Source organism: Alligator mississippiensis, chromosome 15, assembly GCF_030867095.1.
Source record: "Alligator mississippiensis isolate rAllMis1 chromosome 15, rAllMis1, whole genome shotgun sequence".
NCBI classification, from domain to species: domain Eukaryota; kingdom Metazoa; phylum Chordata; order Crocodylia; family Alligatoridae; genus Alligator; species Alligator mississippiensis.
Genome location: NC_081838.1, coordinates 12,761,069 through 12,786,938, shown reverse-complemented (window position 1 = coordinate 12,786,938; position 25,870 = coordinate 12,761,069). Strand labels below are relative to the sequence as shown.

The 25,870-nt window shown below is 65.9% G+C and overlaps 4 protein-coding genes across 8 annotated transcripts; 3 read left to right on the top strand and 1 right to left on the bottom strand.

Moving 5' to 3' along the window:
• Positions 1-78: 78 nt before the first annotated feature.
• SHC1 (SHC adaptor protein 1) lies at positions 79-13,729 on the bottom strand. 3 transcript variants are annotated; one of them, XM_059717994.1, is made up of 14 exons: positions 13,645-13,723; positions 9,575-9,654; positions 7,382-7,543; positions 5,453-5,523; positions 4,821-4,884; positions 4,359-4,478; positions 4,108-4,161; positions 3,698-3,749; positions 3,329-3,455; positions 2,980-3,151; positions 2,676-2,736; positions 2,066-2,230; positions 1,677-1,939; positions 79-1,376 (listed from the first exon to the last, which is right to left on the bottom strand). In XM_059717994.1, the coding sequence occupies exons 2-14, from the start codon at positions 9,584-9,586 to the stop codon at positions 1,248-1,250; spliced, it is 1,452 nt and encodes a 483-aa protein (XP_059573977.1). In that variant the 5' UTR covers positions 9,587-9,654; positions 13,645-13,723; the 3' UTR covers positions 79-1,247. The 3 variants fall into 3 exon arrangements, with proteins under 3 accessions (XP_059573977.1, XP_059573978.1, XP_059573976.1); XM_059717995.1 differs by lacking the exon at positions 9,575-9,654 and having other exon boundaries at positions 13,645-13,729; XM_059717993.1 differs by lacking the exons at positions 9,575-9,654; positions 13,645-13,723 and having other exon boundaries at positions 7,382-8,792.
• A 113-nt stretch (positions 13,730-13,842) lies between these two features.
• Positions 13,843-15,424, top strand: CKS1B (CDC28 protein kinase regulatory subunit 1B). The gene is made up of 3 exons (XM_006264300.4): positions 13,843-14,108; positions 14,473-14,600; positions 14,777-15,424. Exons 1-3 carry the CDS (start codon positions 14,050-14,052, stop codon positions 14,827-14,829), a joined length of 240 nt encoding a protein of 79 aa, XP_006264362.1. The 5' UTR covers positions 13,843-14,049; the 3' UTR covers positions 14,830-15,424.
• A 292-nt stretch (positions 15,425-15,716) lies between these two features.
• Positions 15,717-20,502, top strand: FLAD1 (flavin adenine dinucleotide synthetase 1). 3 transcript variants are annotated; one of them, XR_009457235.1, is made up of 8 exons: positions 15,717-16,017; positions 16,450-17,209; positions 17,614-17,761; positions 17,951-18,049; positions 18,172-18,361; positions 19,003-19,076; positions 19,289-19,631; positions 20,408-20,502. XR_009457235.1 is itself a non-coding variant. In XM_059717996.1 (8 exons), the coding sequence occupies exons 1-7, from the start codon at positions 15,889-15,891 to the stop codon at positions 19,422-19,424; spliced, it is 1,536 nt and encodes a 511-aa protein (XP_059573979.1). In that variant the 5' UTR covers positions 15,717-15,888; the 3' UTR covers positions 19,425-19,433; positions 20,408-20,502. The 3 variants fall into 3 exon arrangements, 1 of the variants encoding a protein (XP_059573979.1); XR_009457234.1 differs by having other exon boundaries at positions 19,289-20,263; XM_059717996.1 differs by having other exon boundaries at positions 19,289-19,433.
• Positions 20,503-20,905: 403 nt separating this feature from the next.
• LOC102567677 (mothers against decapentaplegic homolog 6) lies at positions 20,906-24,528 on the top strand. Its single transcript, XM_059718001.1, has 4 exons — positions 20,906-21,164; positions 21,567-21,969; positions 22,283-22,387; positions 23,275-24,528. The coding sequence occupies exons 2-4, from the start codon at positions 21,579-21,581 to the stop codon at positions 23,808-23,810; spliced, it is 1,032 nt and encodes a 343-aa protein (XP_059573984.1). The 5' UTR covers positions 20,906-21,164; positions 21,567-21,578; the 3' UTR covers positions 23,811-24,528.
• Positions 24,529-25,870: the final 1,342 nt, after the last annotated feature.

Sequence of the window (25,870 nt, the reverse complement as noted above, 5' to 3'; positions counted from 1 at the left end):
TATCCCTCCCGAGGCAGGGACACCCCGGGGTGGGGATAGCACCCAGGCCCCCCGCGCCAGCAGCACTCACAGCCGCGCTACAGAAATACCAACTTTAATAAGAACCGCGCTGCTTTGGTATCTCAGCCCCGTACAAATGTGCCCGTGTGAGGGGCCGGGGCGATGCTTTGGCTTTGCAGTACGAGGTGCATGCAACACGGGCCGCCGGGACAGGGAAGGGGGATGTGCCCTGGTCAACCCTGCCTGCGCTCACCCAGGGGCCACAACCGCAGGGCAGCCGGGGCTGGGGTGCGGCTCGGGCTCCCCTTGGGGCACGATGGGGCCCATCCGCTGCCCAGCACTGGCTGCTCCGGGCAGGCCCGGCAGGGAGCCGCTGCAGCAGGGGCTGTGCTGGGAGCAGCTAGGGGCAGGGTGGTGTGGGGTGATGGGGACAAGCCCAGGGGTGCCTGGGGGTGGGGGAGCCTTGCCTCAGGCCAGGGCTGTGCCCCCCAGGCAGGCGGCTTTGCATAAGAGTCTAGGACCTGTGGGGGTCAAGGCACAGTTAATACATAAAGTGATCGGGGCGTTCAGAGGTGCGCGGCCAGCCCAGCCGTCTGCTTGTGGGAGTGGCGTGCCCGACCCCTGCGATAGGGTCCTGCATAGGGGAGCTCCTCGCACCTGGGGGGGGGGAGGGGAGTGCGGGACAGATGAGGTCAGGGGTCCCCTATGGCGAGGGGCCAGGCTCGAGGGAATAGGAGTCCTACCTCCCGCAGAGGGCTCCATGGGTGGGGGGGGCTCCCTTCAGTTTGTGTGTGCATGTGTGTGCGTGTGCGCACACATGTGTGCATGTGTAGGCATTAGGGATCCCTGACGCCTGTGAGCGTGCACATGTGGGTTGTGGTGTTGCCTTGGCTGGGGTCTGCAGACCGTGGCCACAGGCAGGGCCTTTGGTGCTAGCGAAGCGCCGTGGGGCAGGGCGTGTGCTTTGGCAGGAGGCCCCTTCCTCTACCGCAGGAGCAGGCTGCTGGCCCCGGTTCTTGGCCCTGCTCCAAGGGGCCTCAGCTCCAGGAGGAGGTCGCTGTAGGGACAGGCAGGCTCCAACAGGGTTGGCAGGAGCTCCCCTGCGAGGACAGGCAGGCTCTGATGGGCAGGTCTCTTGGTTCCACGCGGAGCTGCTCAGACAGTTCAAGAGCCCCGCTGGGAGAGGGTCAGGGGGAGAAAGGCCGGGCCAAGCTGGGCCGGGGCCATGCACCGAGGCCCCACACCCCTCACAGTCTCCTCTCCACCGGCTGCTGCAGGCACATCTCACTGCCAGCAGAGATGATGGGCAGGTGATTGTCCATATGGTAGCTGATCAGGTGGCTGACGCTCTCGAACCGGTGATCCTTGGTCCGGACCTGCGGGGCCAGGAGAAGCCACTCAGGAGGCTGCTGGGGGCTGTAGCCATGAGGCCCACAGCCAGCCCCAGAGCCTGCCATGTTGCCCACCTCCCACGCAAGACAGTGGGGTGTGCTTGTATCACCTATGGGGCAGCAGGGCTCCTGTCCCACACCACCACAGCCAGGCCTCGAGATCCCTTGGGGCAGGCGCAAGGTCTGGGGGTAATTGGGAGGGGACTGGTCTGTGCTCTGCCCTGGCTCCAGGTGTGTAAAACACCTGGCTGCAGAAGGGGCTGCAGCCCTGGGGCCCCAACTCACCACTCCCTCCGGATCCACAAGCAGTAGGTGCTTGGGCTGCCCGCCCTGCAGCCCAGTCAGTACATACTGCCCCGGCGTGGTGGTGCTCTCGCGCACCAGGAAGTCCCCATTCACTTTCAGCAGCTTCTCTGCTTCCTTGCGGTTCATCTTCCCGTGGTACCAGGGCTCCCGCCGCAACTGCTCTTCCATGGAGGCCACCACCTGGGCCGGCGGCAGCCCCATGGGCACAGGAGGTGGCACACGCAGAGCATCCTCAAATGGCTCTGTGGAGAAGGAGGAAAGAGGCGGGGGTCAGAGGCACCAGCACAGGGCAGGGGCTGAGCCCCTGGGTTCTCAATGCCTCCAGCAGGGCTGTGACTCCCTATGTCCCCACAGCCCAGCCCACTCACTCATGTCGAAGAGGTCCCTCTGGGTGCTACCATTGGTGGTGCCAGGGAGGCCGGTGGAGGAGGCCTGGCGCGCCTTGTCCAGGTTCTGCACGTTGACATAGGATGGGTCATCAAAGAGGTCAGGGCGCCCGGGCCCCCCGGCCGGGGCAGGGAGCTTCTCCCATCCTGTGGAGAGAGAGGTGTCAGCTGGGCAGACTGGTCCAGGAACAGCGACGGTGTGGCCTCCAGCCATCATGGGCCTCGTGGCTTGCAGGGCTGCTACCAGGCCCCCAGCACAGTGCAGAGGGGTAGGCAGGCTTGGTGCTGGGTGCAGTGGGTGCTCTGCCCCTGGGGCCAGCTTTGTGCTCTCTGGGGCGCTCCTGACAAAGTAGTAATGGCCACAGGGCACTGGCTGCCCACACGCCATACTCAATGCTGGCCCTGACACCCCTGGCCATGCAGTCACACATGCTCAGTGCTCAGCCTGCCCTGCTGCTACAGAGGGAGGCATGTGGTGGCCAGGGCTGGTAGGTAAAGGCCCCTGCACCCTCTGCTGGGACGCAGGCAGGTCTGCGCCCAGCTAGGTGCCCCTGGGTAGGCAGGTGGGGTCAATGCCTTCCCTGGCACGTACCTTGTGCGGGAGGATGCTGCTTCCTGGTCTCGTACTCGCCTCCAGACACCTGGCCCACAGGCTGCAAGAAGAGCAGGGAGCAACTAAGCTGGGGATCAACCCCCAATGCTCACACCCCAGTGGCTCCCTGCCCTGGCCCCCGTGTTGGCAGCAGCTTGCCAAGCCCCTTGTGCCGAGACACCCCAATGAGCCTGGCCCCATGCCCTGGCTGTGCCCAAGCCCTGGGCCAAGAGGCATCTCCATCCTTTCCACCCACACAGTGTCTCCCTGCCCCCACCCACGTGCCCTGCCAGGTACAGCTCACCAGCGTGGCCCCCAGGTGGTTGGGTGTCAGGGCTGCGCCAGCACTGTCACGCAGCCGCATGTCTACCAGACCCCCAATGGGCGGTTCCTTCCCGGGGAAGTCGTTGTAGTACTGGTGATCCGTGGCCTCCTCCTCCTCCTCGTCCCAGGCCGAGCCATCGAATCCAGCCATCCTGGGAAGGGGAGATGCAGGGTGTTACTGGACCGCCCCTGTGCTGTGCTCTTCCAGCATGGGCTGTCCCTGCCCTGGGATGCCCCATCGTGCCCAGGCAGAGCAGCCCATGGACAATGCCCAGTGGAGCAGGTCATGGCCTGCCCCAGTGCCACAGGGTTACCCAGGAGGCTCTTACCGGTCATGGGGTGTCACCAGCTTCGGGGGGTTCTTTAGGTACTGCTTGAAGCGCAGCTCAAAGGCCTGCCCAATGGTGCTAATTACGTCCTGGGCCAGGCCCTCGGGGCACTCCAGGATGTGGCAGGCTGTGGGAGGACAGCAGGGCTGGGGAGGGAGGGGCTCAGCACGACCCCTCTCTCGCCCCACCCAGTCCAAACCAAGGCCTTCTGGCAGGAGCAACACACTCCCTGCAGCTTGGGAATGGCAGGAGCTGCCCACCAAGCAAGAGGCCTAGGTAAAACCTTGACCACCAGGGTCACGTACAGGCCAACGGGACACTCAGCAGACTGCCCCCCGCCCCCAGCTGTGCCGCAGCTGCTGTCCTCACCTCTCTGATTGACAGGGTCTTTGGCAACATAGGCAACATACTCTGCAGTGTCCTGTGGATGAGAGCAGGGTGAGAGGGGGCAGCCCAGGCCAGGCATGGGGAAGGACCTACAGGGAGGGAGTGGGGCAGGGTGTTGGGGTGCATATTTGACCCCCCTGCATCTGTCCCATAGCAAAGACTCCCCAGGCAGGCAGTTGTACTGCCCCAACGAGAAGGCGGGGACCATGAACAAGGGCCAGTCCCTACCACACTCTGCTGGGCCCCAGCATGTGTGCAGCCTCCTGGCCCCTGAGCCATTCCCGGCTCCAGGCAAGCCTTGGACAAAGGGGCCCAAGGTGGAACCTCCCCACAAGGGTCCTGGGGCCAAAGGCCACGAACCCAGCAGCCGTGTGGCTTGGCCCTGCACTCACCGGGTCGCCCCCAGAGGCGAAGGAGATGGACTGCATGTGGTGGTTGGCGATGATCTGCGGGAAGAAGAGGGGCTGTCAGAGGCAGCCTATGGCACTGCGGCCAGACCTGCTCAGCCCCTGGAGTTGGAAGTCACAGCCTGTCCCCAGGGTTTTGCCACGGAGCCTCCCCTGATCTCTCAGGCTCAGCAGGCAGAGAACACAGGAGTCCTGCCTGCCTGTGGGGCTCTGGGTTGAATCTACCCTGCTCTCACCTGCTTGCAGTCGGAGGCCATGAGGTTGAGGCTGCTGGTGGAGATGGTGAGGGTGATGGGCATGCCAGCGAACTTCAGGTTGCTCTTGCCCAGGATGGAGTTGAGTGAGCGGCCACAGGGCTGTGAGGGAGAGGAACAGTGTGTGCAGGAGGCGCAGTGGAAGGGAGGGTGCCTGCCGCCCATCTGGCATGCAGCAGGATGCCTAGGCACCAGTACCAGTACTAAGCACCTGCCCCAATGTCTGGACAGTGCTGAGTGGGGATGGAAGCTCTCCCAGGGCCTCAGCCCCCTGCAGTGAGAAGGGGCGGGGGTTTCCCACCTCCTGGGCAAGTTCAGGACCCCTGGGACACAATAGGGCAGCCCCTTGCCCCACAATGCAATCAGGCTGGTGCCAAGGTCAAAGCCAGATACCAGCACCACTTGCCAGTCCCACTCCAGCCCCCATCGGTGTCTGTGTCTCACCTTCCTTCTGCGCACGGCTCCTTTGGCTCCAGGCACTGCCTCGCACACCAGGCTGATCGCCTCCCTGCCAGGGACAATCTGTCAATCACATCCCCACCCACCACCTGGGCAGCTTCTCCTCCTCGGACCCAGCAGGTGGAGGAGGAGGAGAGCTATACCGAGGGACTGGGATGGGGCTGGTGCCAGGGCCCACCCCTGCTCAGCCTGCCATGGCCACAGCTGCTGGCCCTGGGATGCACACCCTAGCAGGGGCAGGGACACCCCCAGCTTATGGATCCCCACGCTTGTTCCCACTGCTGCTGCAACAGGGCCGAGCCGGATGCGGGGCCAAGAGAGGCTGAAGCGAGTGCGTTAATATTTGATGGAGCTGTGCGGATGCTTCCTGTCTGGCTGCGATGAATCCCACTGACAGGCACATCGATCTCCCGGCAGCCTCCTCTGCAGCTGCAGACAGCTCGGCTGCCACTGCGACCCCGGCATGGCACCACAGCCTGCCCAGCTCCGGCTCTGGCCCCTCCCCTGGGCTCCACATGGCCACCCAGTTCTGGGCTGTGACCTGCCTCATCCCACCCTGCATTGAGGGCCACAGCGGCTGCATGACCACAGGCATCACCACACCCCTGGGGGCTCACCTGGTGACCTGAGTCCGGGTGTTGAAATCCAGTGCTCTCATGGACTGGAGAACTTCCACACAACCCATATACTGGAGGGAGAAAGAGTATGTGAGCCCTGGGATCCACAGTGGTCCCGCTAGGGGCTCCCCGCATCCGCCCAAGACAGCCTGCTGCCCTGCACTGGGGCACTGACCCCCTAGCACGTGCCAGGGGCACAGGGTGGCCCTGGGGGTGCTCTGGTCTGGGCTAGTCTTCACTCCTGGGCTGTCCTGCCAGTGCCCTGTCACTGCACATGCCCAACCCAGGGCAGCCCAGGGAGGAGGTGGAGGGGCAGGGCTGGGAATCCTGGGAGCCAGGGCTCAGCTGTGGGCTCTGGCCAGGTCTGCCGCAGCAAAGCCTCTTGCCTGGGGCGGCAATGCCACCTCTGCCTGCTGGGGACGCTTCCCCATTCTGTTTCCTCTGCACTGTGCCTGTTTCCTAGAAAAACCAGTGTTCCCACAGTCATGGCTGGGGGGGAGGGTAGCTGCCCAGTGCCCAGGGCTGAACAGCTGCGTGGAGGCAGGAGCTGTGTCAGCTGAGGGGGCTAGGCAGCACTGGGCATGGGGGGCAGTGTGCCTGCCCTGAGCCAGGTCCTCTTTCAGCCCCACCTGAGCTGGTGGAAGTGCCCACACTCTGTCCTCACGCCCCGGGGCAGTGCTGGGGAGGTGGCACTGCTGGCAGGCTCTGACTCACCACTGATGGCTGGAGGCAAACAGGAAACAGCCAGACCAGCAGCTGCACTGGGGTCATGCATGGTGCTGCCTGGGGCCCTGCTGAGGCTGCCACAGATGGCTGGCCAGAGCCAGTGGAGGCATGGGCAGGACTGCCCCATGGGCAGGGCACCCCCTTGGCAGAGCTAAGGTGCTGAGGGACTCATGCCCTAGGCTGGCAGGCAGCCTAGCTCAGCACACTCTCTGGTGGGACAGCCAGATCCTGGGGGCCTGGGTGCCAAGGGGAGGCACCAGCCATTGTCACCAGGCCTGGCTCTGGCCCTGGCTGGGGTGTTGGCAGGTGGCACATGCAGCTGACTGGGCCAAAGGGCAGCCTGGGGAGCTCTGCACCCTGTCCCAGGGAGGGGGCAACCCCAGAGCATCCTGGAAGCTGCTGCTCCCACAGGTCAAAGGGACCAGGACAGCACCAGCCCCCCTGCCCATCTGGGGCTTTCAAGGCTTCTCCCTGCCTCCTCCTACTCCTGCTCAGCAGGTCCAGAGCAGACTGCCAGGCTCTGGCTCCCAGATGCGAGGTGCCCTTACCCCTGGGTAGTGCAGACTGCACGGGAATGCTGAGCGAGGGGGACACAGACCCTGAGTCCTGGCTGGCCCCACCCCTGAAGCACCCCACTCCATGCACCCCAGCTAGCGGGGGCATGCACAGTACCAGCATAGTGAGACCTGGGGCAGGGGAGGTGTTGTCCCAAACTTGTGAGGAAAGGGAAGAAAACCTGCAGAGGAACTGGTGGCTGGAGGGCAGCTCGTGCCCTCGGAGAGGAAGCTCTGGCCCAGCTGGGCTCAGGGAGCAGCAGGGCCATGCAACAGGCCAGGGCACCGGAAACCTGCAAGTTCCTCCCTCCCCGGGCTGCTCCGCCAGCACCAATGCCGTCCAGCACAGCCGGGCCAGGAGCGAGGGCTCAGGGAGAGGGCTGGGCTGGGCTGGGCACAGGGGTGACCAGCTAGCTAGGCTCCCTGTCCCCCCAGTGCAGAGCTGCCCCACGGGGGACTCCAACCCCAGCCTCCTGGGAACACCCTCAGGCTGGGGATCCCCTCGGCAAGCTGGGGGGTACAGCACAGCAAGGGCTAAGCATGGAAGGGGCACAGTCGGGGGCTCATGCTGGGCTGTCTCAGGGGCATGGCAGCAATGCTGGTGCACCTGGCAGGGCACGCACCCCAACCCTTCCGTGCCCACACTCACCCTGACGAGGTAGGAGACACCAGGGCCCATGACCTTGTCGTCGGGGTGCAACCAGCCGCGGGTGGGCTTATTGACGAAGCTGCCGTGCCGGGTCCATTCGTCACCCCCCAGCTGGCCACCTTCCACCCGCGTCTTCTTGCCACAGCTCAGCTTGTTCATATCCTGGGGACAGAGGGCAAGAGGCCCCACTGAGACTGGGCTGGTGCCCGCAGGGGCCATGGGCTCAGCAGGCGCCTCATCTCGGAGGGGGCTGGCGGAGAAGCCACGCAGGCTGAGAAGGCTGGCAGGGTTGGCCAACTTCAGGTTTGCCATTTTGGGAAAGAAGGAGCAGAGAGTGGTGGGCGAGTCCTCGGAGCCGGAGGAGAGATCGGCCGGGCGCGCAGGGCTGGGGGGTGCCGAGGATGGGGAGCCAGAGGAGCCGGGCGAGGCAGAGGAGCCGGGCACCTCGTCCAGAGAGGACAAGGACGCGGACTCCCGCAGGTGGCTGTACTTGGTGCGGGGCAGCAGGTCCATGGTGGCGGGGAGCCGCCCGCATGGCCCCGGGGAGGGGGGCTGCTACACCGGGGCCACGGCTCCCATTGCTCCCATTGTCTCCCTGCCGCGCTTAGCCGCCGCCCTGCCCTGCCCGCATGGGGACCGGGGGCAGCGGAGCCGGCCTGGCCCGGCCCAGGGGCGGCCCCGCACTCTGGCCGCCCCCTCTGGCCCTCCCCTCCCAGGGCGGGCGGTGCTGACTCACCGCAGGGCGGAGACGGGGCGGGAGCAGGAGGCAGGGCTCAGCCACCCCGAGCATCCACATTCCTGCTTGCTGCTGGGGGAGGGGGAGGCAGGTCCAGCCCCCACCTACTGCTGAGCGCTGGCAGGAGCAGGGCAACCACAGGTTAACCGGGGCCTGGCTGCTGGGTGGGGAGGGGCAGAGCCCAGCCTCCTCCGCCTGGAGAATGTCCCCCTCCTCCGCCCCATAGGGAACCCATCCACCTCATCAGCAAGGACCTCAGGCAGAGCCACTTGTGGCCCCAGGCCCCTGCCCCCCAGGTGGAGACCCAGGAGGCCCAGTCCAGTGGCTAGTGCAGGAGCTGGCAGGGGAGTGTGGAGGCTCTGCCTGGGGGAGCATGGCCTGACCATTGGCTCCCATTGCTCTGGGTGCACAGCTCTCCTTCCCTACCTCCACTAGAGCCTGCCTATGCCAAGGAGGGCCTCAGGCTGGTGTGGGGTACAGGTGCCACTCTCACATGCCCGGGGAAGCCAGGCCCCCCCACGGCACTCACACGGAGCATTGGGCAGGGTCTGGTGTCTGCCTGCACCCAGGGAATACGAGCACCAAGTCAGAAATCCGGGACATGCCAGCAGCTTGGCAGAAAGCAGGGGAGAGCACGACATGAACCCACATGTACATGTGGCCCCCTTGCTCGCTCCACCGGCCAGGCCTGCCCCAGGGGCTGCCCTGCACAGCAAATGCTCAGAGGGGAGTCGGGGGGGGGGGGGTGCCCAGGGCAGAGAGCATGGAGCTGCCTTGCAGACCTGCTGCTGTGAACGGAGTGGGGGGTGGGGCAGGAGTCCTGTCCCAGTGGCCCCAGTATCCACCAACAAATGGCTCTGGATGCAGCTCCCAGCACAAGCCAAGAGCAGGGCAGGACCAAAACGTGGAGCCCCGGTGAGCAGGTCACAGCTCTGACTGGGGACCCACCACCCATCCCCAGAGCCAGGCAGGCAAGCCTTGGTGCGCTGCCACTTCGCAGGGATCCCGATACTGCCCTGTGCCATTTAGGGGCATGTGCCTGACAGGACCCGCACCAGAGACACAGAGAGCATGTGCTAGGCGGCCACAGCACAAGTCATGTCCTGGGGAGGTGCCGGAGCAGCAATGCTCAGCCCCAAGTGACACAGTACAGGATGAGGAGCACAGTGGCCAAGTCATGCCCCAGAGCTGTTCACAGCACTGCAGAGACCTTGTGCGCCCCCTGAACCAGGGTGCTGGGGCACCGCCAACCACACAACAGCCCCAAAGAAGCAGGCAGAGGCTCGGATCCGGCGGAGAGGAGAGGAGAGGAGGGACCGGCGGGGACGTGGAAAGGAGCCCGGCTGGTTGCAGACCCACTCGCCTCACCAGAGAGAAAGGAGAGGAGTGAGAGAAGGCAGGCAACCCGTCACCAAAGCCAGGCACCCTCCACCGCAGCCCAGCCTGGCCGTCCTTACCACGTACTCCATCTCAGCTGCTGGGCTGGGCCCCACACAGGCTACAGGTACCAACAGCCCCTGTCCTCCTGGCGTCCCACCTGCATTCGGTGACAAACAGGGAATTAGCCAGCGCCGCCCTGTCCAAGGGGCCTGGCAGGCCTGGCACATCCCCTCTGCCCTTCTGCTCGCCTGGAGAAGGCCCTGCCTGACCTGCTTCCGCAGGCATTGCTCCTGCTGCCTGGCCAGGCCTGCCCTGCCTGGCCTCGGGTGACATGGCTGTCCTCTGCGACACAGGGGGAGCAGGGACCTCATTCAGATCCTGTGTGGGCAGGAGGCTGTGATGCATGAGGCCCGGGGCAGGTTGCACATGGGATAAGTCTCGGGATCTCCAGTGTGCCTTGAACGCCGTCCTGTGAGCCTGGCCCCATTGCTGGGAGTCACCAGGGTAGCAGCAGCCCTGCCTCCCCTGTCTGGTGCTCCAGCCCCGATGGCCTGGGGACTCCTTCCTGGTTCCTCAGGGCACGTGCCCAGCTCAGAAGCCAAGCTCAAGAGATGAGCTTTCAGTCCCCGGTGACCTCCTGGACTGTGGGGACCAGGACCTCCCAGGGCCCACCATCGCCCATCCTCCGGTGCCTCCCCAGGGAAGGCAGGAGCAGTGGTGGCTGAACCCCAAGACCCTGCTCCGTGAGTGGGATTCAGGGCAGCACCTGGAGTTGTGAGCTTGGGAGCCCCCACAGCCCCATGGACACTTGCCACCCCTCTGTTGCCAAAGCAGCATTCGAGGTCCTAACTCTGCTCAGGGCCAGGGCAGCTCCAGCAGCAAGGAGCTTGCCAGCTGGAGCCGGGGGCTGGCTGGACCCAGGGGAGGGAGGCCACGCAGGGGACAGCCACAGCTGTGTGGAACAAGGGCGGAGACAGCTCCTGCCCAAAGAACAAAGCAAGAGGAAGGGGCCCAGCTCCTTGCAGCCCCCCCGCCCTGCTCCCATCCCCTCTCCGGAGCCATCAGGCTTGGCACGGAGAACAACGCCAGCCCAGAGCGGGAAACAAACATGATTTACTTCCTCGTAGGACTGTGCCCTTATCTGGGGCCTGCAAAGCTGGAGTGACGTGATTCACCCAGAGGCAAGAGATAAAGAGCCTGTCTGGCCCTGGCCCCACAGACCTGCACAGGCAGGGCCTGGCCAGGCCCCATGGCAGCAAAGGAGCTGTGATAACATGACCTTTCCCTGCCCAGGCAGTAATCATGACAGGCTGGGCAAGCAGAACAACACCCTATCTCCTGGGCTGCCACCGAGACCAGTGCCCACACCCCACCGTGAAGACACCCCAAAACACAGACAGGCTCGTGCCCATGCCAGCTCCAGCTGGGCACCAGGGCCCTGAGCTAAGCGTGATGCCCGGTGGAGGTGGGAGCTGCTGTGCTCCTCACAGTGGTTGCATCACAAACCACCTGTGTGGCATGGGCACTGCAGCAGCCCTGACATGATCCCCTGCATGGCAGCCCCAGGTGCATACCATTCAGAGCACCTGGGAATCCCAGCCCCCCAAGGCCACCTGAGGAGCATAACAAATCCAAGGAGAAAGGCAGCGCTCGCTGTGCTCAGCCCAGCAGCCCAGCCCATTAGTGAGCTGTGGCAGCGTGGGGCCTGCGCGGGCAGAAGGGCTTGAGGGGTAGCCCGCAGGACCCTAGCACGTGCTGCGATCCACCTCCCCTGCCTCCCCACGGGCCCCTTGGTGCCTGGGCGTGGTTCCCGCTTGCTCTGCCAACTGCAGACCCTGCTGGGCATGGATGGCACCACCAGACTGCAGCAATGGCTGCCAGGTCAGGCAGAGTCGGCCAAGCAGTGTGGCTGGGGCTCACGCATCTGTTCCCCACAAGCCTGCGACGAGACCTGATGACCCCGGTCGCAAGCAGAGGACAGATTTGGGCTGGGCAGCCAGCAGGCAGCCCCCGCCCTGCAGCCATGCATCACAGATGCCTGCAGCTTCTCCATGGCAGCCTTGGGCCACAGCAGCCATGGTTATGCTATGCACTACCTCCTTGGCTGCATGCAGCTCCCCAGGCTAACAGCAGCCTCCTGAGCCCCTTCAAGCTGCCCAGAGCAATCCCAGAACCCCCACGCAGCTCGCTGCAGGGGCTGAGGCACCCCGAGCTTGGTGCTGCACTATCAGAGCCTTTCCTCCCTGCACATCCTGCCACCGCACCCCAGGGAGACTCTTAAAATACATGCGAGAGGAGGCTCCACAAAGCAAGCAGCTGGGTGCTAAATGCCCCTAGCAACGGTGCCCGCACCGTGGTGACTCATGACATGCGTGCCTGCCACAAGCGCTGGTGCCGAAGCTGCTGGTTATGCAGCACTGGGCTGAAGACAACCACAAGAGGCAGGAAGCTCCCAGGCAGGGCCACGGGCAGGGGCTGCGTGGGAAAGGGGCCCCACACCCACAGCCGGGCCTGAACATGGACTGGCTGCTACATCCCGCAGGAGGGGTAGCACATGCCCAAGGCGCACCACAGCTCCCCGACGCATAGGAGGTGGGAGCCGTGCATCTCCGGGTCACGCTCAGTGCCTCCCTGCCAGCCCAGCAGAACCGAGCACCTCCCATGCAGGTCTGGCAGCTCCCTGCCCGTGGAGGTGACGACCAGCATGTCTACTACAGGCACGAGAAGAGACCTTTATTATTTCCTGCTCCAGGTTCCTGTACCTTAAGCCCCAGAGGCAACAACAGCCAACTCAGCTGCTGACTGATGCAGGCAAGAGATGCCCCATGTTGCTGCAGCCTTTAGTCACAGCCCCCCACAGGCTTGCTCACGCCGCAGCCTGACAGAGATCTCTGGTACCCTGGCCCCCAGCATCGCACTGACAGAACCACGAGCAACTCAGGGACAAATGTGTCCTTCCTGGGCCACGGGCTGGAGACACCTGGGTCCCACACAACTCAGGGAGCAGCTACGGCCTAGGTGTGATTTGGTAGGACCGCTCACCCCCATGGAGGTGCAAGAACCTGCAGCACTGGGGCGAGAGCAAGCCCCCCCCAGCACTGCCCAGACCCCCTCCAGCTGGGGGGGGGGGCTGCTCCCCCAACCTGCCCCAGTGCTAAGGGGACAGCGGGAGGGAGCGGATGCGGCGCCTGCCAGAGCAGGCAGGAGAGCGCCTGGGGCTGGGGGAGGAGGCTGCTGGGAAACAACAGGAAATGGAGTCGCACCAGGAATGCTCCCAGCCGGGGGAGGGGGGGGGGGAGGTGAAGGCGCAGCCCAGGCCACCCCGGTCCTGCTTCCTGTCCCGCTGGAAAGGAGCTGGGGAAACTGCCAGAGGAAGCCGTGATCGGGACGAAGCCCGGCCAGGGAGGGAGGGAAGGACACCCCCACTGTCCCCGGCCTCCTCGCATCACCGATTACTCGGATGGGACTGTTTGACCACCCTTGTCCCTCCTGCACACACTCCCACTTGGGACCCCCGGGGCCAGAGCTGTCCTCGCGCCCGCTCACGGCCCCACACCTGGCTCAGCGGCACCAGCAGCTGGGAGGCGCTGGCCCTGCCTCCCCTTCCCGCCTGCCCCATGGCACCCGCCTGCGCCACCCGGGACGTCTCAGCACTGGACATGGATGGGCAGCCCTGAGCACTGTGCACCAGCTCCTGGTGTCTCCGTCTGTCCAGGGATGCCGGGAGCAGGCCTGGGGGGCGGTCGTGGGGGGGCAGGAAATTGGGGCATCCGGGCGAGTCCAAGGGCAAGCAAGCGCACGCAGGGGGAGAGGGGGCGGCCGAGGGAGACAGAGGGGCCCGGATGGGGCTGGCGGAGGAGCAGGTCTGAGCAGAAACGGGCCCGCGGGGAGGGGGCCAAGAGCCCACACGTGATGTGGGGGCAGGATGGGGGCATGGACAGGATACGGCCGGTAAGGGGGTCAGGGGACAGGGTCGGGGCCGGCCCGGGGTCGCGGAGAGGGAAGGGAGACCCCGGGGGAACCCGGCAGGATCCGGCCCGGGGGGGTGGTCATGGTAGGATTGAGCCCCAGGAGGTCTCAGCAGGAACGGGCCTGGGGGGATCTCGGGGGGCCCGGCAGGACGCGGGGCCCGGGCGGCGGCACTCACCGGGGCACCATGGGGCCTCGCGCCCGCTGCGCTCCCACGGCTCCGGCACCCACTTGCCCGGGCCCCGCCACCCACTTCCGGCCCCACTCCCGCAGCGCGGCCTCAACGACCCCGTCACGTGACGAGGGAGCCCCCACGGGCCACGGCCACCTGGACCAATGAGCGCCCTTGCAGGGGTGCCCGCCCCCCGTGCGCGGCGCTGGCCACTGAGCGAACCGAGGAAGTGAAGCCGGACCAATCACCTCCCGAGGAGCCCCGGGGGAGCGGGGCTTGCTCTGCTCGCGCCGCCCGGGCCAATGGGCGCGCGGGGCGGCGGCGTTTGAAAGCGGCGGTTGGGGGCGGGGCCCGCCTGCAACTGCCGGGCGCGCGAGGGCTGTCGGGAAGGGGGTGGACCCGCAGGCCAGCATGGCGCACAAGCAGATCTACTACTCGGATAAGTACGACGACGAGGAGTTCGAGTACCGGTGAGAGTGGGCGGCCGTCCCCTTCCCCCGCCGGGGTCTGCGCCCGTTGCCGGCGCGCGGGGATGACGCCATCACCCCCTTTCCTGGGCTCGCCGACCCCGTGACACCACCACCCCCTCTCCTGGGCTCTATCCCCCACCCCTATTCGGTGCCGGCGCGTGGTGATGGCGCCATCATTCCCTTTCCTGGTGTCTTTGATCCCTGCTCGGTGCCGGCGCATAGTGATGACGCCAACTGCTCCCCCCCTCCCGTGGTCTGCGACCCCTGCAAAGTTCTGGTGCGCGGTGATGACGCCTTCGGCCCCTCTCTTGGGGTCCGGGCCAGGTGCGGGCACGCCGTGATGACGCTGTGGCTCCCGTTGCAGGCACGTGATGCTGCCCAAGGACATCGCGAAGCTGGTGCCCCGGACGCACCTGATGTCGGAGTCAGAGTGGCGCAACCTGGGTGTGCAGCAGAGCCAGGGCTGGGTGCACTACATGATCCACGAGCCTGGTGAGCCACTGGGGTGGGCTGGGCCAGGTGCTCCATGTCCATTCGCCTGGCTCTGCCCATGGCTGGGCTCAGGCGTCTCCTCCCTGGGCAGGTGGGCAGATGCTGGGCAGCAAGAGGCTGCCCCGTGTGGTCTGCGAGTCATTTCCGCGCGGTCCTGATGCTGCTTCTCCCCGCAGAGCCGCATATCCTGCTGTTCCGCCGCCCGCTGCCGAAGAAGCCGGAGAAGTGATGCCTCTGCCCCAGTGCGCTGCCTCTCCCTTTGCCACGGCTCTTGCTGGAAAGCACCTTCCCTGCTCCTCTTCCCTGTCCTCAGTGTTTGGAGACATTGCTCAGAAACGCTGTCTGAGGCTGGTGTCCGCAGCCGAGGAAGTGCCAGCCTGACTGGCCTGACTAGCAGGGCTGGTGGAGGAGGACTTGGCTCCATGACACCTACGATTCCTGCCTGCCGAGGGGTGCAACTGTAGAGGACACCTGGTGACGGTGGGGGGGCACAGCTCTGCGCTGCTACCCCGGGCTCTGACTCAGGCTGGGGGTGCACCATGCCTGCTGTCAGCACAGACATGGCACTGCCACCCCTACCCCTGCCACCCTGGACCCTATCTTCAGCCAGGAGTGCAACCACTTGCCTATCATCAGTGCAGAGAGCTGGGGGGGGGGGAAATACGGCCTCTTGCCCCCTGCGGGCGTAGTGCTACCTCCAGCCAGGCTGGGAGCTGAACAGGACAAGCAGCCCAGTGCAGTGTCCCTGCCTGCCCCGTGGTGCCAGCGCAGGATCTGTGGTCACCCCGGCCGGAGCCCATCTCCAATAAAGCAGGTTGGATGTGGCAGTCTCGTCTGTGGGTTCCGTGGGCACGCCCCCCACCCGTGTCCAGCGTGGAGTAGGAGGCGCCGGGACCCTGCGGAAACCCTGTACCGGGGCGCTCTCCACGCCGGGCCGATCTATTCCTCCGGGGCGGGGGGGTGATTTCCCAGTTCGCTGGTTCAGCCTTCCGGGAGCGCAGTTCTCCGAGCGCGCCTTTGGCCAATCGAGGCCCTCCCCGTCCTCGAGTGGCATCTTCGTTGGCCAATAGCAGGGGAGGGGGCGGGGCGGCCTACGCCGGGGGCGGGGACGGGGGAGGTCCGGGGCGCAAGGCCGGACCGGACTGCTGGGATCTTTCTCGGCTCGGGGGAGGGCGGCTCTTGGGGCCCGGACGCTTGGTGCTCTCCTCGCTGCCCCCTCGAGGTGACCCCGCTAACTGGCTCCCGCCCGCGCCCGGCTAGGTGCCGGCGGCTGCTCGGGGCCGCGTCCATGCGCTGGGGCCTGCGCGTGGGCCGGGGCCTCCTGCACGCCGCGCGGGGCGGGTGTTCGCGAGCCATGGCCGATCGGAGCAGCGTCGTCACCGCCGGCATCATCGTCATCGGGGACGAGATCCTCAAGGTGCGCCGGGCCGGCCGGCTCCCGCTCAGCGCCCGCTTCCCCACGTCAGGCTCGGAGACCGGCAGGGGGTGCCGGGGCCGTGGGCCGTGCCCCCTCGGGCGGAGGTGCCCCTCTGCGCTTCGCCTGCTGCCCAGGCAGAGGCACTCGTGCTGAAAGCAGCCGGCCCCAGGGCTTCGTTCTGATGTCCCGTTTTGGGGGGGGCAGTTTCAGGGCCCAGCAGCCACTGACCTTCAGGGACAGGGATCCCACCCCTCTGCCCCGACCCGCTCACAGCAGAGCTGGGCCAAGAGCCCGTCATCCCAGTGCTCTCGTTGCAGCCGAGGGGGCCCCACTCCTGTCCCTGCATTGGGCGTGTGACCCCGGAGTCCAGGCCAGCCCCAGGTCTGTCCCCAGGTCCTGGCATGTAAGTGCTTCAACCTCCTGCTTCCCCAGGGACACACCCAGGACACAAACTCCTTCTTCATGTGCAAGAAGCTGCGCTCACTGGGGGTGAAGGTGGAGCGGATCTCGGTGGTCCCCGACGACGTGGATGCCATTGCGGGCGAGATCACCTCCTTCGCCGCCAGGTTCACCTACGTCCTGACCTCGGGGGGCATCGGTCCCACTCACGATGATGTCACCTTTGAGGCAGTGGCCCAGGCCTTTGGGGAGCGGGTTGTCCCCCACCCGCATCTGGTGGCCCTGGTGCACAAGTTTTTTGGCAAGACTGACCCTGAGTGCCCCGAGATGAAGCTGGCTTGTGTGCCCGAATCCTCGCAACTGAACTATGGCACAGACCAGCGCACAGGTGCCGCTGCCAAATACCCACTGGTCAGTGTGCGCAATGTCTACCTCTTCCCAGGCATACCAGCACTGATGGAGCGGGCGCTGGAGGGGCTCAATCACCTCTTCCGCAATGAGCAAACCCGCTTCTACTCTCGGGAGATCTACGTGGGGGCCGACGAGACCTGCATCGCAGCCGTGCTCAGCCAGGCGCAGGCCAGCTTTGGGAATCTCACTAGCTTGGGCTCCTACCCAGACTGGGCCAGCAATTACTACCGTGTGAAGCTGACCCTGGACTCAGAGTCGGAGCAGCACCTGGAGGAAGCCTACCGCTTCCTGATGGAGCGGCTGCCCGCTGGCACTGTGGTGCCCCTGGTCACGGACCCTGTGGCGCAGGCGGCCGTGGTGGTGTACGCTCTGGCTGAGTCCGGTATGGGGCTGGGGTCCAGGCTCCTTCCTGCTGCCTCTTGTGGGAGGGGTTAGCCTGGCTCTGTGGGGCCATAAGTGGGGAGGAGATGCTGCTGGTTGCTGCACTGGCCTGTGGCTGAGGCCTGGGGCGGGACTGTCTCCCAATACAGGAGCTGCCTCCATGTGGCACTGGGCTGGGGGCTGCGTGACTTGGTTTTGGCTCACAACAGGGGTCTGAGATCTGTCTTCTGCTCCGACAGGGTGCGGGGGTCTCTGTCTGTGCAGCACTGGTGTGGTGGGAAGCCTGCAAGGGCTGATGTGCTTCCTCTGACCTGGGGGCCAGTGTGCAGGAGCTGCCTCCACTCTGGCCAGTGAGGGCTGTGCTGGCCAGGTCCCAGTGCCCTGATGTATGCTCCCCCCCAGCAGGTTCTGCCCTGGGCCAGAAGGTGGCGGCAGCGCTGCAGACCATTGAGGAGGCCCTGGACCGCTTCGGTCTGGACAGGGTCTGCGCCGGCTTCAATGGGGGCAAGGACTGCACGGCCCTGCTGCACCTGTTCCATGCTGCCACGCAGAGGTACCACACCTGCCTGTGGGGAATGGGGCTGGTGCAATGTGGGGAGGAGAGCGGTTCCTACAGGATAGAGGCAGGAGAACCCAGAAGCACCGGGGTGTCATGTCTCACTTGTGCAGGGTTTCCTGGGGGCAGGACTCCTGCGTTTCTGCCTCTACAAGTCTTCCTGATGCAGATGTTGTCCCTCCACAGGCGATACCCAGGGCATGTGGAACAGCTGCAGGTGCTCTACATCCGTATCCCGTCCCCCTTCCCTGAGATGGAGCAGTTCATCCAGGCCACCACCCACAGGTTGGGATGGGTGGGTTGGAGGGAGCTTTGGGGCCATTCCCATGTCCTCCCTGCAGCGGGTGAGGCAAAGAGCTCGGGGAGCCTCTGAGCCAGGCCCTGCCATGTCTTTACCCTGGGTGCAGGTACAACCTCCGGCTGCACGTGCTGCAAGGTGACATCCGGCAGGCCCTGGCTGAGCTGCGGGTGCAGCACCCTAAGCTGGAGGCTGTGCTGATGGGCACGCGCCGTACTGACCCCTACTCCTGCACGCTGACACCCATGTGCATGACTGACCCTGGCTGGCCCCCATACATGCGGGTGAACCCCCTCCTGGTGCGTTGCAGTCACTGGACACCTGGGTTTTGCCCTGGCTCTGGGAGGGTCGGATGGGTGGTTGGTAGGTGGGGGGGTCTGTGCCCAACTCAGGGAGAGGGATGGGGTCGAACACAGAGCTCTGGGAGTCTGGACGCCTGGGTTTTGCCCCAGGTCTGAGAGGGCAGTGAGGTCTGGTGGGGTCAAGCACGGAAGGTACCCAAGGTCAGGAGTCCTGGATCCCCCAGGGAGGGGCTGGGAAGAGGGCATCTCAGGATCCCTCCACCACTGCTACAGGGCTGCTTCTTCCTGTGCAGAGGACCCCTGCCTCTGAGCTGGATCATTGCGGGCTGTGTCCCTTCACTCCCACAACTGCATTCCTGGGCCCCCAGTCCTGGTGGCAGGGGGAGGAGATGAGTCCCAAGGAACATGAGCCAATGCTTCGCTCCCTGCTGTGCGCCCCCCCCCTGCCTCCAGCTGGCTGGCAGCCCTGAGGCCAGGAGCCTGGGCAGGGACAGGCCCTTCCTGCTGCCTGTGAAGCAGGATGAGCTGGGCTCTGCCCCTGGCCAGACCCGGGCATGGAGGTGCAGGGCCAATGACAGCCCCGTGGGCTCTGCCTTTACAACGGCACTTTGATCTGCTCCACTCCCCTCTTCCCCCAGGACTGGACGTACCGGGACATCTGGGAGTTCCTGCGCACACTCTTCATCCCCTATTGCATCCTCTATGACAAGGGGTGAGTGCAGCGCTGGCCTTGGCTCCCTGCCTGTGCCCCTGGCACTCAGGGCCAGGGGTAGGGTATGCATTGCCCCAGCTGGTGAGGAGTGGGATGCATGGGGCAGGTTACCAAGCCCTAGTAAGGGGGCTAGGACCTGCCCCTGCTGTGGTGTGGAGGGGGGTGGGCTGGCCCAGTGTCTTCCTCACATCTCCCCCTCTCCCCCCTTGCAGCTACACCTCCCTGGGGAGCATGAGCAACACGCAGAAGAACCCAGCGCTGCGCTGCACCAATGCCCTGGGCAGGGAGAGCTACCGCCCAGCCTACCTGCTGGAGAACGAGGAGGATGAGCGCACCTCCCGCCAGTGACAGGCGCAGGTGCTGGGCCCCCCCTGCCTCTGCTGTGCGCCAGCCCCTTGGGGCATGGCCTTATCCTGGCACTGCAGCTGCTGCCCCATCTAGGCCTTGAAAGGAGCAGGAGCATGGCTCTGGCACCGGGCAGGGTGCACAGTCCCCTGTGGCACTGGCTCCAGGTGCCCCAGGTGCTGTCCCTGAACAGAAGGGTGGAGCTGGCAGGTGAGAAGAAACCTGCTTCTCTCAACCTACGCCGGCCCCAGTTCCCCCATGGGGAAGGGGACAGAGTCTGACTCTCCTGGGAGCCAAAGACAGGATGCCTGGGCCGGTTCCATTCAGCTCCAGCCCCATGCAGCAAGTGTGGGCTGCGTGGGGGTGACCACACCTGCCCTGCCCCCAGTCAGCAGTGCCACCCCTCCCCCACAGGGCTGGTTGCTGCCCGTTAAGCTGTGGAGAATGTGGCTGCAGTTTCCAGCACTTGCGCTGAGCCGCACTGGCTGTCACGTGCCTGCCGGTGGCAGATACGGCTGATCACTAGCCATGCACCTCCTGGAGAGCCTCCTGGCCCCAGGGCCCCGGCCCCTCCTGGTGCAGCCGGGCCCCTACCCCCTATGGCGGTCGGCTCGGGCTGTGGCACTGCCAGGGCCCCCCACCAAGCGCTTTGTGGGCCTCTCCCTGGGCTGCTGGTTGCTGCGCCTGCTGCGCCAGTGTGTCTACGCCTTGCTGTGTTGCTGGTGCATCCACGAGCTGCTGGACTAGGCCCCATGTGCGTCCCTGCACCCTGGTTTTTGGACTTGGAGCTGAGGCCTAGCTCTATCCCACCACGGTTGGGGGGGGACCTGAGCCTAGAGCAGGTGAGCAGGGGGAGGACTGGCCTCTGTGCTGGGAAACTAGGAGTCCTGGGGAACCCTGGGGGAGGGGGAGGCTGCCCCTGGCCTGAGGCACCTTCCTGCAGCCAGTGGGCTCTTTCTCCAGGTTCCTTCTTTTCCCTCCTGCAGGAAGCCTGGCGTGGACCCCCAGCACGGCAGTGTCCCAACGGGGTGGAAAGACTTGGTGTGTGGCCCCAGCTCCCCAATAAAATGCCCTGACTGACCTTCCTGTGTGTGAACTGCTGTGTGTTGGGGGGGTTAAAGGAGGTCTGGGACCTAGGAGTCCTTCAGGAAGGAGCCGGGCCTGGGTTTTCCACAATCCTGCTGTTTATCCGGGTTCCTTCCTGTGCTTGTACCAGTGGCTGTAGCCTCCCCCGGGGCTGGAGGGGCCCCAACCTACGCCCTCAGTCCAGGGCCAGTCCTATGGGCCTCCCCCGCTGGGGAGCTAATCCGTGCGGGGTCGGAGCTGCTCTGCCCCGTGGCCCAGGGGTGCAGCAGCCCTGGCTCCCCCGACCCGGGAGCGGAGCCAGGCCTCCTGGCTCGCGCCCTGCTCTGCCGAGCCCCCTGCCCCGCTCCAGGCTGCAGGAGCCCGGCGCTTCCTGTCTCCCGTCCCGGGGGCGGAGCGGGGCTGGCGCCAGCGCCGCCGCCTTGTCGCTGTGGGAAGCGGGCGGGGAGCGGGGCAGGTCCCGCAAGGCGACGGTGCGGGGCCCAGGCTGGCACCACCCCTCCCCGCGGCTCCAGCCCCGCAGCGCCCGCCTGTCTGCCCCGCTCCCGGCCCGGCCCCTGCCCGCGTCAATGGGCTCCGGGGCGGGGCCGGGAGTCTCGGCTCAGGGAAAAGCCCCGGCAGCGGCCAGCCCCGCGCAGACCCGTCCTGCCCGCTGGCCCGGTGAGTGCTCCTGGCTCGGCCCGGGCCCGGGGGCGGAGCTGCAGGAGCCGCGCGTGTCCTCGGGCGCACAGGGCAGCCGGCCGCGGGGGGTGTGGGTGCCAGACACGCGTGTCACTGCGGGCGTGCGGGGCCACGTGTGCCTGAGCGGGCCAGCATGGGGGGGCGTGTGCATGCACATGTATGGGCTGTGTGTGCATGTGCAAGGGCTGCGTGTGCATCTGCGTGCACATCCATGTGCATGGGCTGTGTGTGCATGCACGTGTGTGCAAGTACGTGCGTGTACATGGGCTGTGTGTGTGCATAGACTGTGTGTGTGCAGCTCTCCTGGGGAGGCAGGTGGCACACAGGGCTGGATACAGCTGCCGGTATGGGCGGTGTGTGACCCCTCTCCCCTCCCCCTAGTTCCCCAGATCCATGTTCCGCTCACGGCGCTCGGGCCTGGTGCGACGGCTGTGGCGGCAGCGGTGCATGGTGCCGGGCCCCGAGGACGGGCTTGGGGCACTCAAGCCAGCTGCGCATGCCCTCTTCAAAAAGCTGAAGGACGAGGAGCTGGAGCTGCTGGTGCAGGCAGTGGAGAGCCGTGGTGCCCGGGCGTCCGGCTGCATCTGGGTACCCCGGGCCGAGCCACGTGGTGCCAAGCTGGCCCTGCCGTCCCAGGTGCTGCTGTGCCGCCTGTACCGCTGGCCCGATCTGCGGCATGCCTACGAGCTCAAGCGTCTCAGCTGCTGCCAGAGCTTCTGGGGCTGCGGGGATGGGCCGGTGCTCTGCTGCAACCCCTACCACCTCAGCCGCCTGGCCATGCCCGGTGAGTTGGGAGCCACCTGCAGCCTTGCCCCGGCACTCTCCACCAGGCCCCTGCATCCCTCTGACCATCTGTCTGTTCATGTCCTTTTCTTCATCCATCTCCTCCATGCCTCATCACCCCTCCATCTATCCGTCTGCCTGTCTGTCCATCCATGTGTCTGTCCTTCTGGCTGTCTATCCAGAGGGCATTGCCCCCTTCAGCTGGGCCTGCAGTGGACTCTGGGTGGGCTGGGGTGGGGTGTAGGGGATTAGAGGGGGCCAACCTGGCTCCCCCCACCAGCTGCTCACTGCGCTCCTTTCCCTCCTGCCTGCAGAGACGCCACCACCCCCCTACTCCAAGGTCTCCCCCTTCACCCCTCCCTGGACTGAGGCGTGGGAGCGCTCCCTCTCCAGCTGCAACACTGGCAGCAATCAGCGCGGTAAGGCGAGACTTGAGCCCTGTGGGTTGGGGTGCACCTTGGACCCCACCAGGCAGGCCTGATTTCAGGGCGGGGAGGGGGCTGCACAACTGTGTGCAAAACCCTGGGGCTCCCTGACAGGGCAAGGGGAGCAGTGTCCCCAGCTTCCCCATGGAGGAAGAGCTGTGTGGGGAGGGTTCCTGTCTGCGCGGCACAGGCGGCTCCAGCCCCGTCGGCTCCTGTTATTTTTGGCCACTCAGGCTCCCGCCGGAGGAAGTGCTGCCCACAGGGACACACACAATGTGTCTTGACGCACACAGCCATGCTCACACTGGCTGCTGGCCACGGGGCGCCTCCACGCTCCTGGGACCCGCCTCCCCCTGGTCTTGCCCTGCCATGGCCCCTGGTTCCAGGGAGGGTGGCTGGGACTGTCCGGCCTACGTGCTGGCTCACAGGAGCCCATGGTGACTCATGACCCCACGCTGGAGTACTGGGGACACACGGCCCTGGGACATCCGGTCAGGGCGCCATGTCTGTCCACACCGGGAGGGGGCCGGAGCCCACAGCAGGGACCTGGCTCGCAGGCTTCAGTGCCCAGCATTGTGACCCCCACTTGGGGGTTCATGCGGTTTAGCCTCCTGAAGTTCCCCCTTCACTTCCAGTCCCAAATGGTGGCTGTCTGTCTGCCCTGTCCCACCCCAGAAGCAGCTGCATCTCAGTGCCAAGTGAAGGGTCCCCATGCTGCACACCAGCACCAGGCCATGGGCCCCCAGTGAGCCTCACCCTAGAGAGCTGCCAGGGGTCCCATGCCCCACTTGAGGAGGCTACACCCTGGTGCTGGTCCCACGGAGGTGCGGTGCTGGCACTGTGCCCATGAGTGACCGGCTGGCCTTGTCCTTCCCCCACAGACACCAGCCTCGTGCGGCCTGCAGCCAAGGATGGGCACTGGTGCGAGCTGGCCTACTGGGAGCATCGGACACGTGTGGGCCGGCTCTACGCTGTGCACGGCGCCGCTGTCGACATCTTCTGTGAGCTGCCGCAGGGCAGTGGCTTCTGCCTGGGCCAGCTAAGCACCGCACACCGCAGTGTGGCCGTGCACCGGACCCGTGGCAAGATTGGGCGAGGGCTGCGGCTGAGCCGGGAGCCAGGCGGCATCTGGGCCTATAACCGCAGCGAGCACCCCGTCTTTGTGCACTCACCCACGCTGGGGCCACCTGGTGTGCGTGGCCAGGCTGTGCACAAGCTGCTGCCCGGCTACTCTGTCAAGGTGTTTGACTACGAGCGGGTGGGTGCTGCAGCGGGCGGGCGGGCCCTGGGTGATGGGCCCAGTGACCCCCACAGTGTTCGCATCAGCTTTGCCAAGGGCTGGGGACCGTGCTACTCCCGCCAGTGCATTACGTCCTGTCCCTGCTGGCTTGAGATCCTGCTTGACAAGCCACGCTGAGGCTCATGGGATGCAGTGGGGGGCAGTGCTGGGGGCTGCCTCCATGGCCCTGTGGCTGCCCAAGCAGGGGCACTCAGGCCTGCACCCCACCAGGCACGAGGTGGGACCCTGCCTGTGGGGCTGGGCTGTGAGCCCACAGCTGCCCTCCCTGTATCTGCCCCATACTGGGGTGTAGGCGGGGCCGTGAGGCCTGGGAGAGATGTTATTTAACCTCTTGTGGAAAAGGTAAAATTTATTTAAAGCACTCTTATTTTTGTAAGAAAAAAGGAAAAAGGAATGAGAGGCCCCAGGTGCATGGGCAGGGGCCAGGGGGAAGGTCCTGGGGTGCAGGGGGTGGCAGGGCACTGGCCCAGGAGGCAGGGGTCCTGTCATGGGCAGTTGAGGCCTGAGTACGTCTGCAGAGGGAAGGTGGGGGTGAGCTGGGCACCAGGGTGAGGGCTGGAGCCCAGGGGGTTTGTGGCAGGGAGGCTCTGGGGCCGGATGGCAGGAGGGGTGGCAGGACTGAGTGCAGCAGGCAGGGGAAGGACAGAGGGAAGAAGCAGGGCCTGTCTCTCTGGCAAGGGGACCAGGGCCTGGGCATGGGGGCAATGCTGTGACCCTGCAACGGGCACCTGCCCACGGGGGCCAGGAGTGGGGCCTTGCAGGAGTGCAGAGGGGACTGGCTTCTGCACGTGGCACACGCTACTGTTTGTAACTCAATAAACGGTGCCAGCACCAAGAGAGCCTGAGTGTCACTGCGGCGCTGGGCAGCAGCAGGCTGCCGGGGCAGTGGGTCTTGGCAGGACTCCCAGGGCCTGCTGCTCCCAGCACCATGCCCAGGCAGGTGCACCAGCCATGTGGGGTCCGGGTCTGAGGTGCACACCGGCTGCAGTGTACAGCCTGGCAGGCCGCGGGCTCATGCAGGGACCAGCAGTGCCCTCTGCAGGCCACGTGCTGCCACAGCCACTCACTGCCGATGACCGCCAGCCCGGTCCTTCCTGCCACGCTGCCCGGCCCGGCGTAGACGGCTGCGGCTGCCTGCCCCGGCCTGATGCCCTGTCTGGCATCACTGCCCTCGCCTCCCCTCATCACGGCAGCGCTGCCCGGGGGAGAGGAAGGTGAGTGCCTGTTGGGTCTCCACCCTCCTGTCCAGGCAGGGTCCCACAACCCCGAACTGGATTTGGGCTGGGCACAAGAGCAGGCGCTACATCTGGCTGGAGGCATGAAGCTGACCCCCAGTAGGCCTTGTGCCAGGTGCTGGGGACAGGGCACCCGTGGGCACCGAGGCCTCACCATGGACACCAAGGCCTTACCGTGGGCAGGGGGCCCAGGCCCCGCCCTGGGGAGATGCAGCCACGGTCCTGAGTGCCAGAATAGAACTGACAGTGCCTAAAAATAGCGCTGGGCTTGGGGGGCTGCGCAGCACTGGGGCAGGCGGGGGTGGCATGCGCTGCGGTTGGCAGCGGGTTCCTAGAAGGCAGGGGGCTGTGGCAGAGGTGGTGCTCAGGGGCAGCCGCCTGCCTGGAAGCGGGTGCCGGCAGCCCACGGAGCAGGGCCTGCGGGAAACTGCTCAACTTAGAGAAAGCTGGGGGAGGTGCGCAACTTTGCCCGCCGCAGGCACTTCCCTCCAGTGCCTGCCAAGCCAGGGTGGGGAGGGCAGAGCTGTCAGACCCTGCCCTGGCACCAGGAGAGCCCAGCCGCCCTGAGGGGAAGGGAGACCAGGCCAGTGGGTGCCAGGCCCTGGCAGTGGCTCCAGCCTGTGGGGTCCATGTTGCTGCTGCCCAGGTGTGGGGCCATTCCTGGGTGGTGAGGAGCAGGCTTGCTGCCCAAGGAGGGGGCCTGGCCCAGCCCGGGTGGGGCTGTGGGGCGCAGGGGCTCCTTCCCCTCCTGCTGGTTCCTGCTCATAACCATTTCCCCTGCGGCATCTATAAATAGCTGGTGGCGCCGGGGCCTGCGGTGGGTTTGATTTCGGCTTCTGGCGGCCTCGGGTGGTGGGGGCTGCGGGACGAGGCCCCAGTGCCTCTCGCCGCCCCCTGCTGCCTGTGAAGTGGTCGCGGTGCAGGAAGTCTCCCCCCGCCAAC

Bases quoted from the DNA above. Each gene is read 5' to 3' on its own strand.
- LOC102567677 (XM_059718001.1), top strand. From the start codon at position 21,579: ATGTTCCGCTCACGGCGCTCGGGCCTGGTGCGACGGCTGTGGCGGCAG. The intron at 21,970-22,282 runs GTGAGTTGGGAG...TCCTGCCTGCAG, and splicing joins CAGCCGCCTGGCCATGCCCG to AGACGCCACCACCCCCCTAC. The intron at 22,388-23,274 runs GTAAGGCGAGAC...CTTCCCCCACAG, and splicing joins CACTGGCAGCAATCAGCGCG to ACACCAGCCTCGTGCGGCCT.
- SHC1 (XM_059717993.1), bottom strand. From the start codon at position 7,894: ATGGACCTGCTGCCCCGCACCAAGTACAGCCACCTGCGGGAGTCCGCG. The intron at 4,479-4,820 runs GTGAGACACAGA...TCTCCCTCACAG, and splicing joins GAGCCGTGCGCAGAAGGAAG to CCCTGTGGCCGCTCACTCAA. The intron at 1,377-1,676 runs GTGAGTTGGGGC...CTGGCCCCGCAG, and splicing joins TTGTGGATCCGGAGGGAGTG to GTCCGGACCAAGGATCACCG.
- FLAD1 (XM_059717996.1), top strand. From the start codon at position 15,889: ATGCGCTGGGGCCTGCGCGTGGGCCGGGGCCTCCTGCACGCCGCGCGG. The intron at 16,018-16,449 runs GTGCGCCGGGCC...CTGCTTCCCCAG, and splicing joins TCGGGGACGAGATCCTCAAG to GGACACACCCAGGACACAAA. The intron at 19,077-19,288 runs GTGAGTGCAGCG...CCCCCCTTGCAG, and splicing joins TGCATCCTCTATGACAAGGG to CTACACCTCCCTGGGGAGCA.
- CKS1B (XM_006264300.4), top strand. From the start codon at position 14,050: ATGGCGCACAAGCAGATCTACTACTCGGATAAGTACGACGACGAGGAG. The intron at 14,109-14,472 runs GTGAGAGTGGGC...CTCCCGTTGCAG, and splicing joins GACGAGGAGTTCGAGTACCG to GCACGTGATGCTGCCCAAGG. The intron at 14,601-14,776 runs GTGAGCCACTGG...TTCTCCCCGCAG, and splicing joins CTACATGATCCACGAGCCTG to AGCCGCATATCCTGCTGTTC.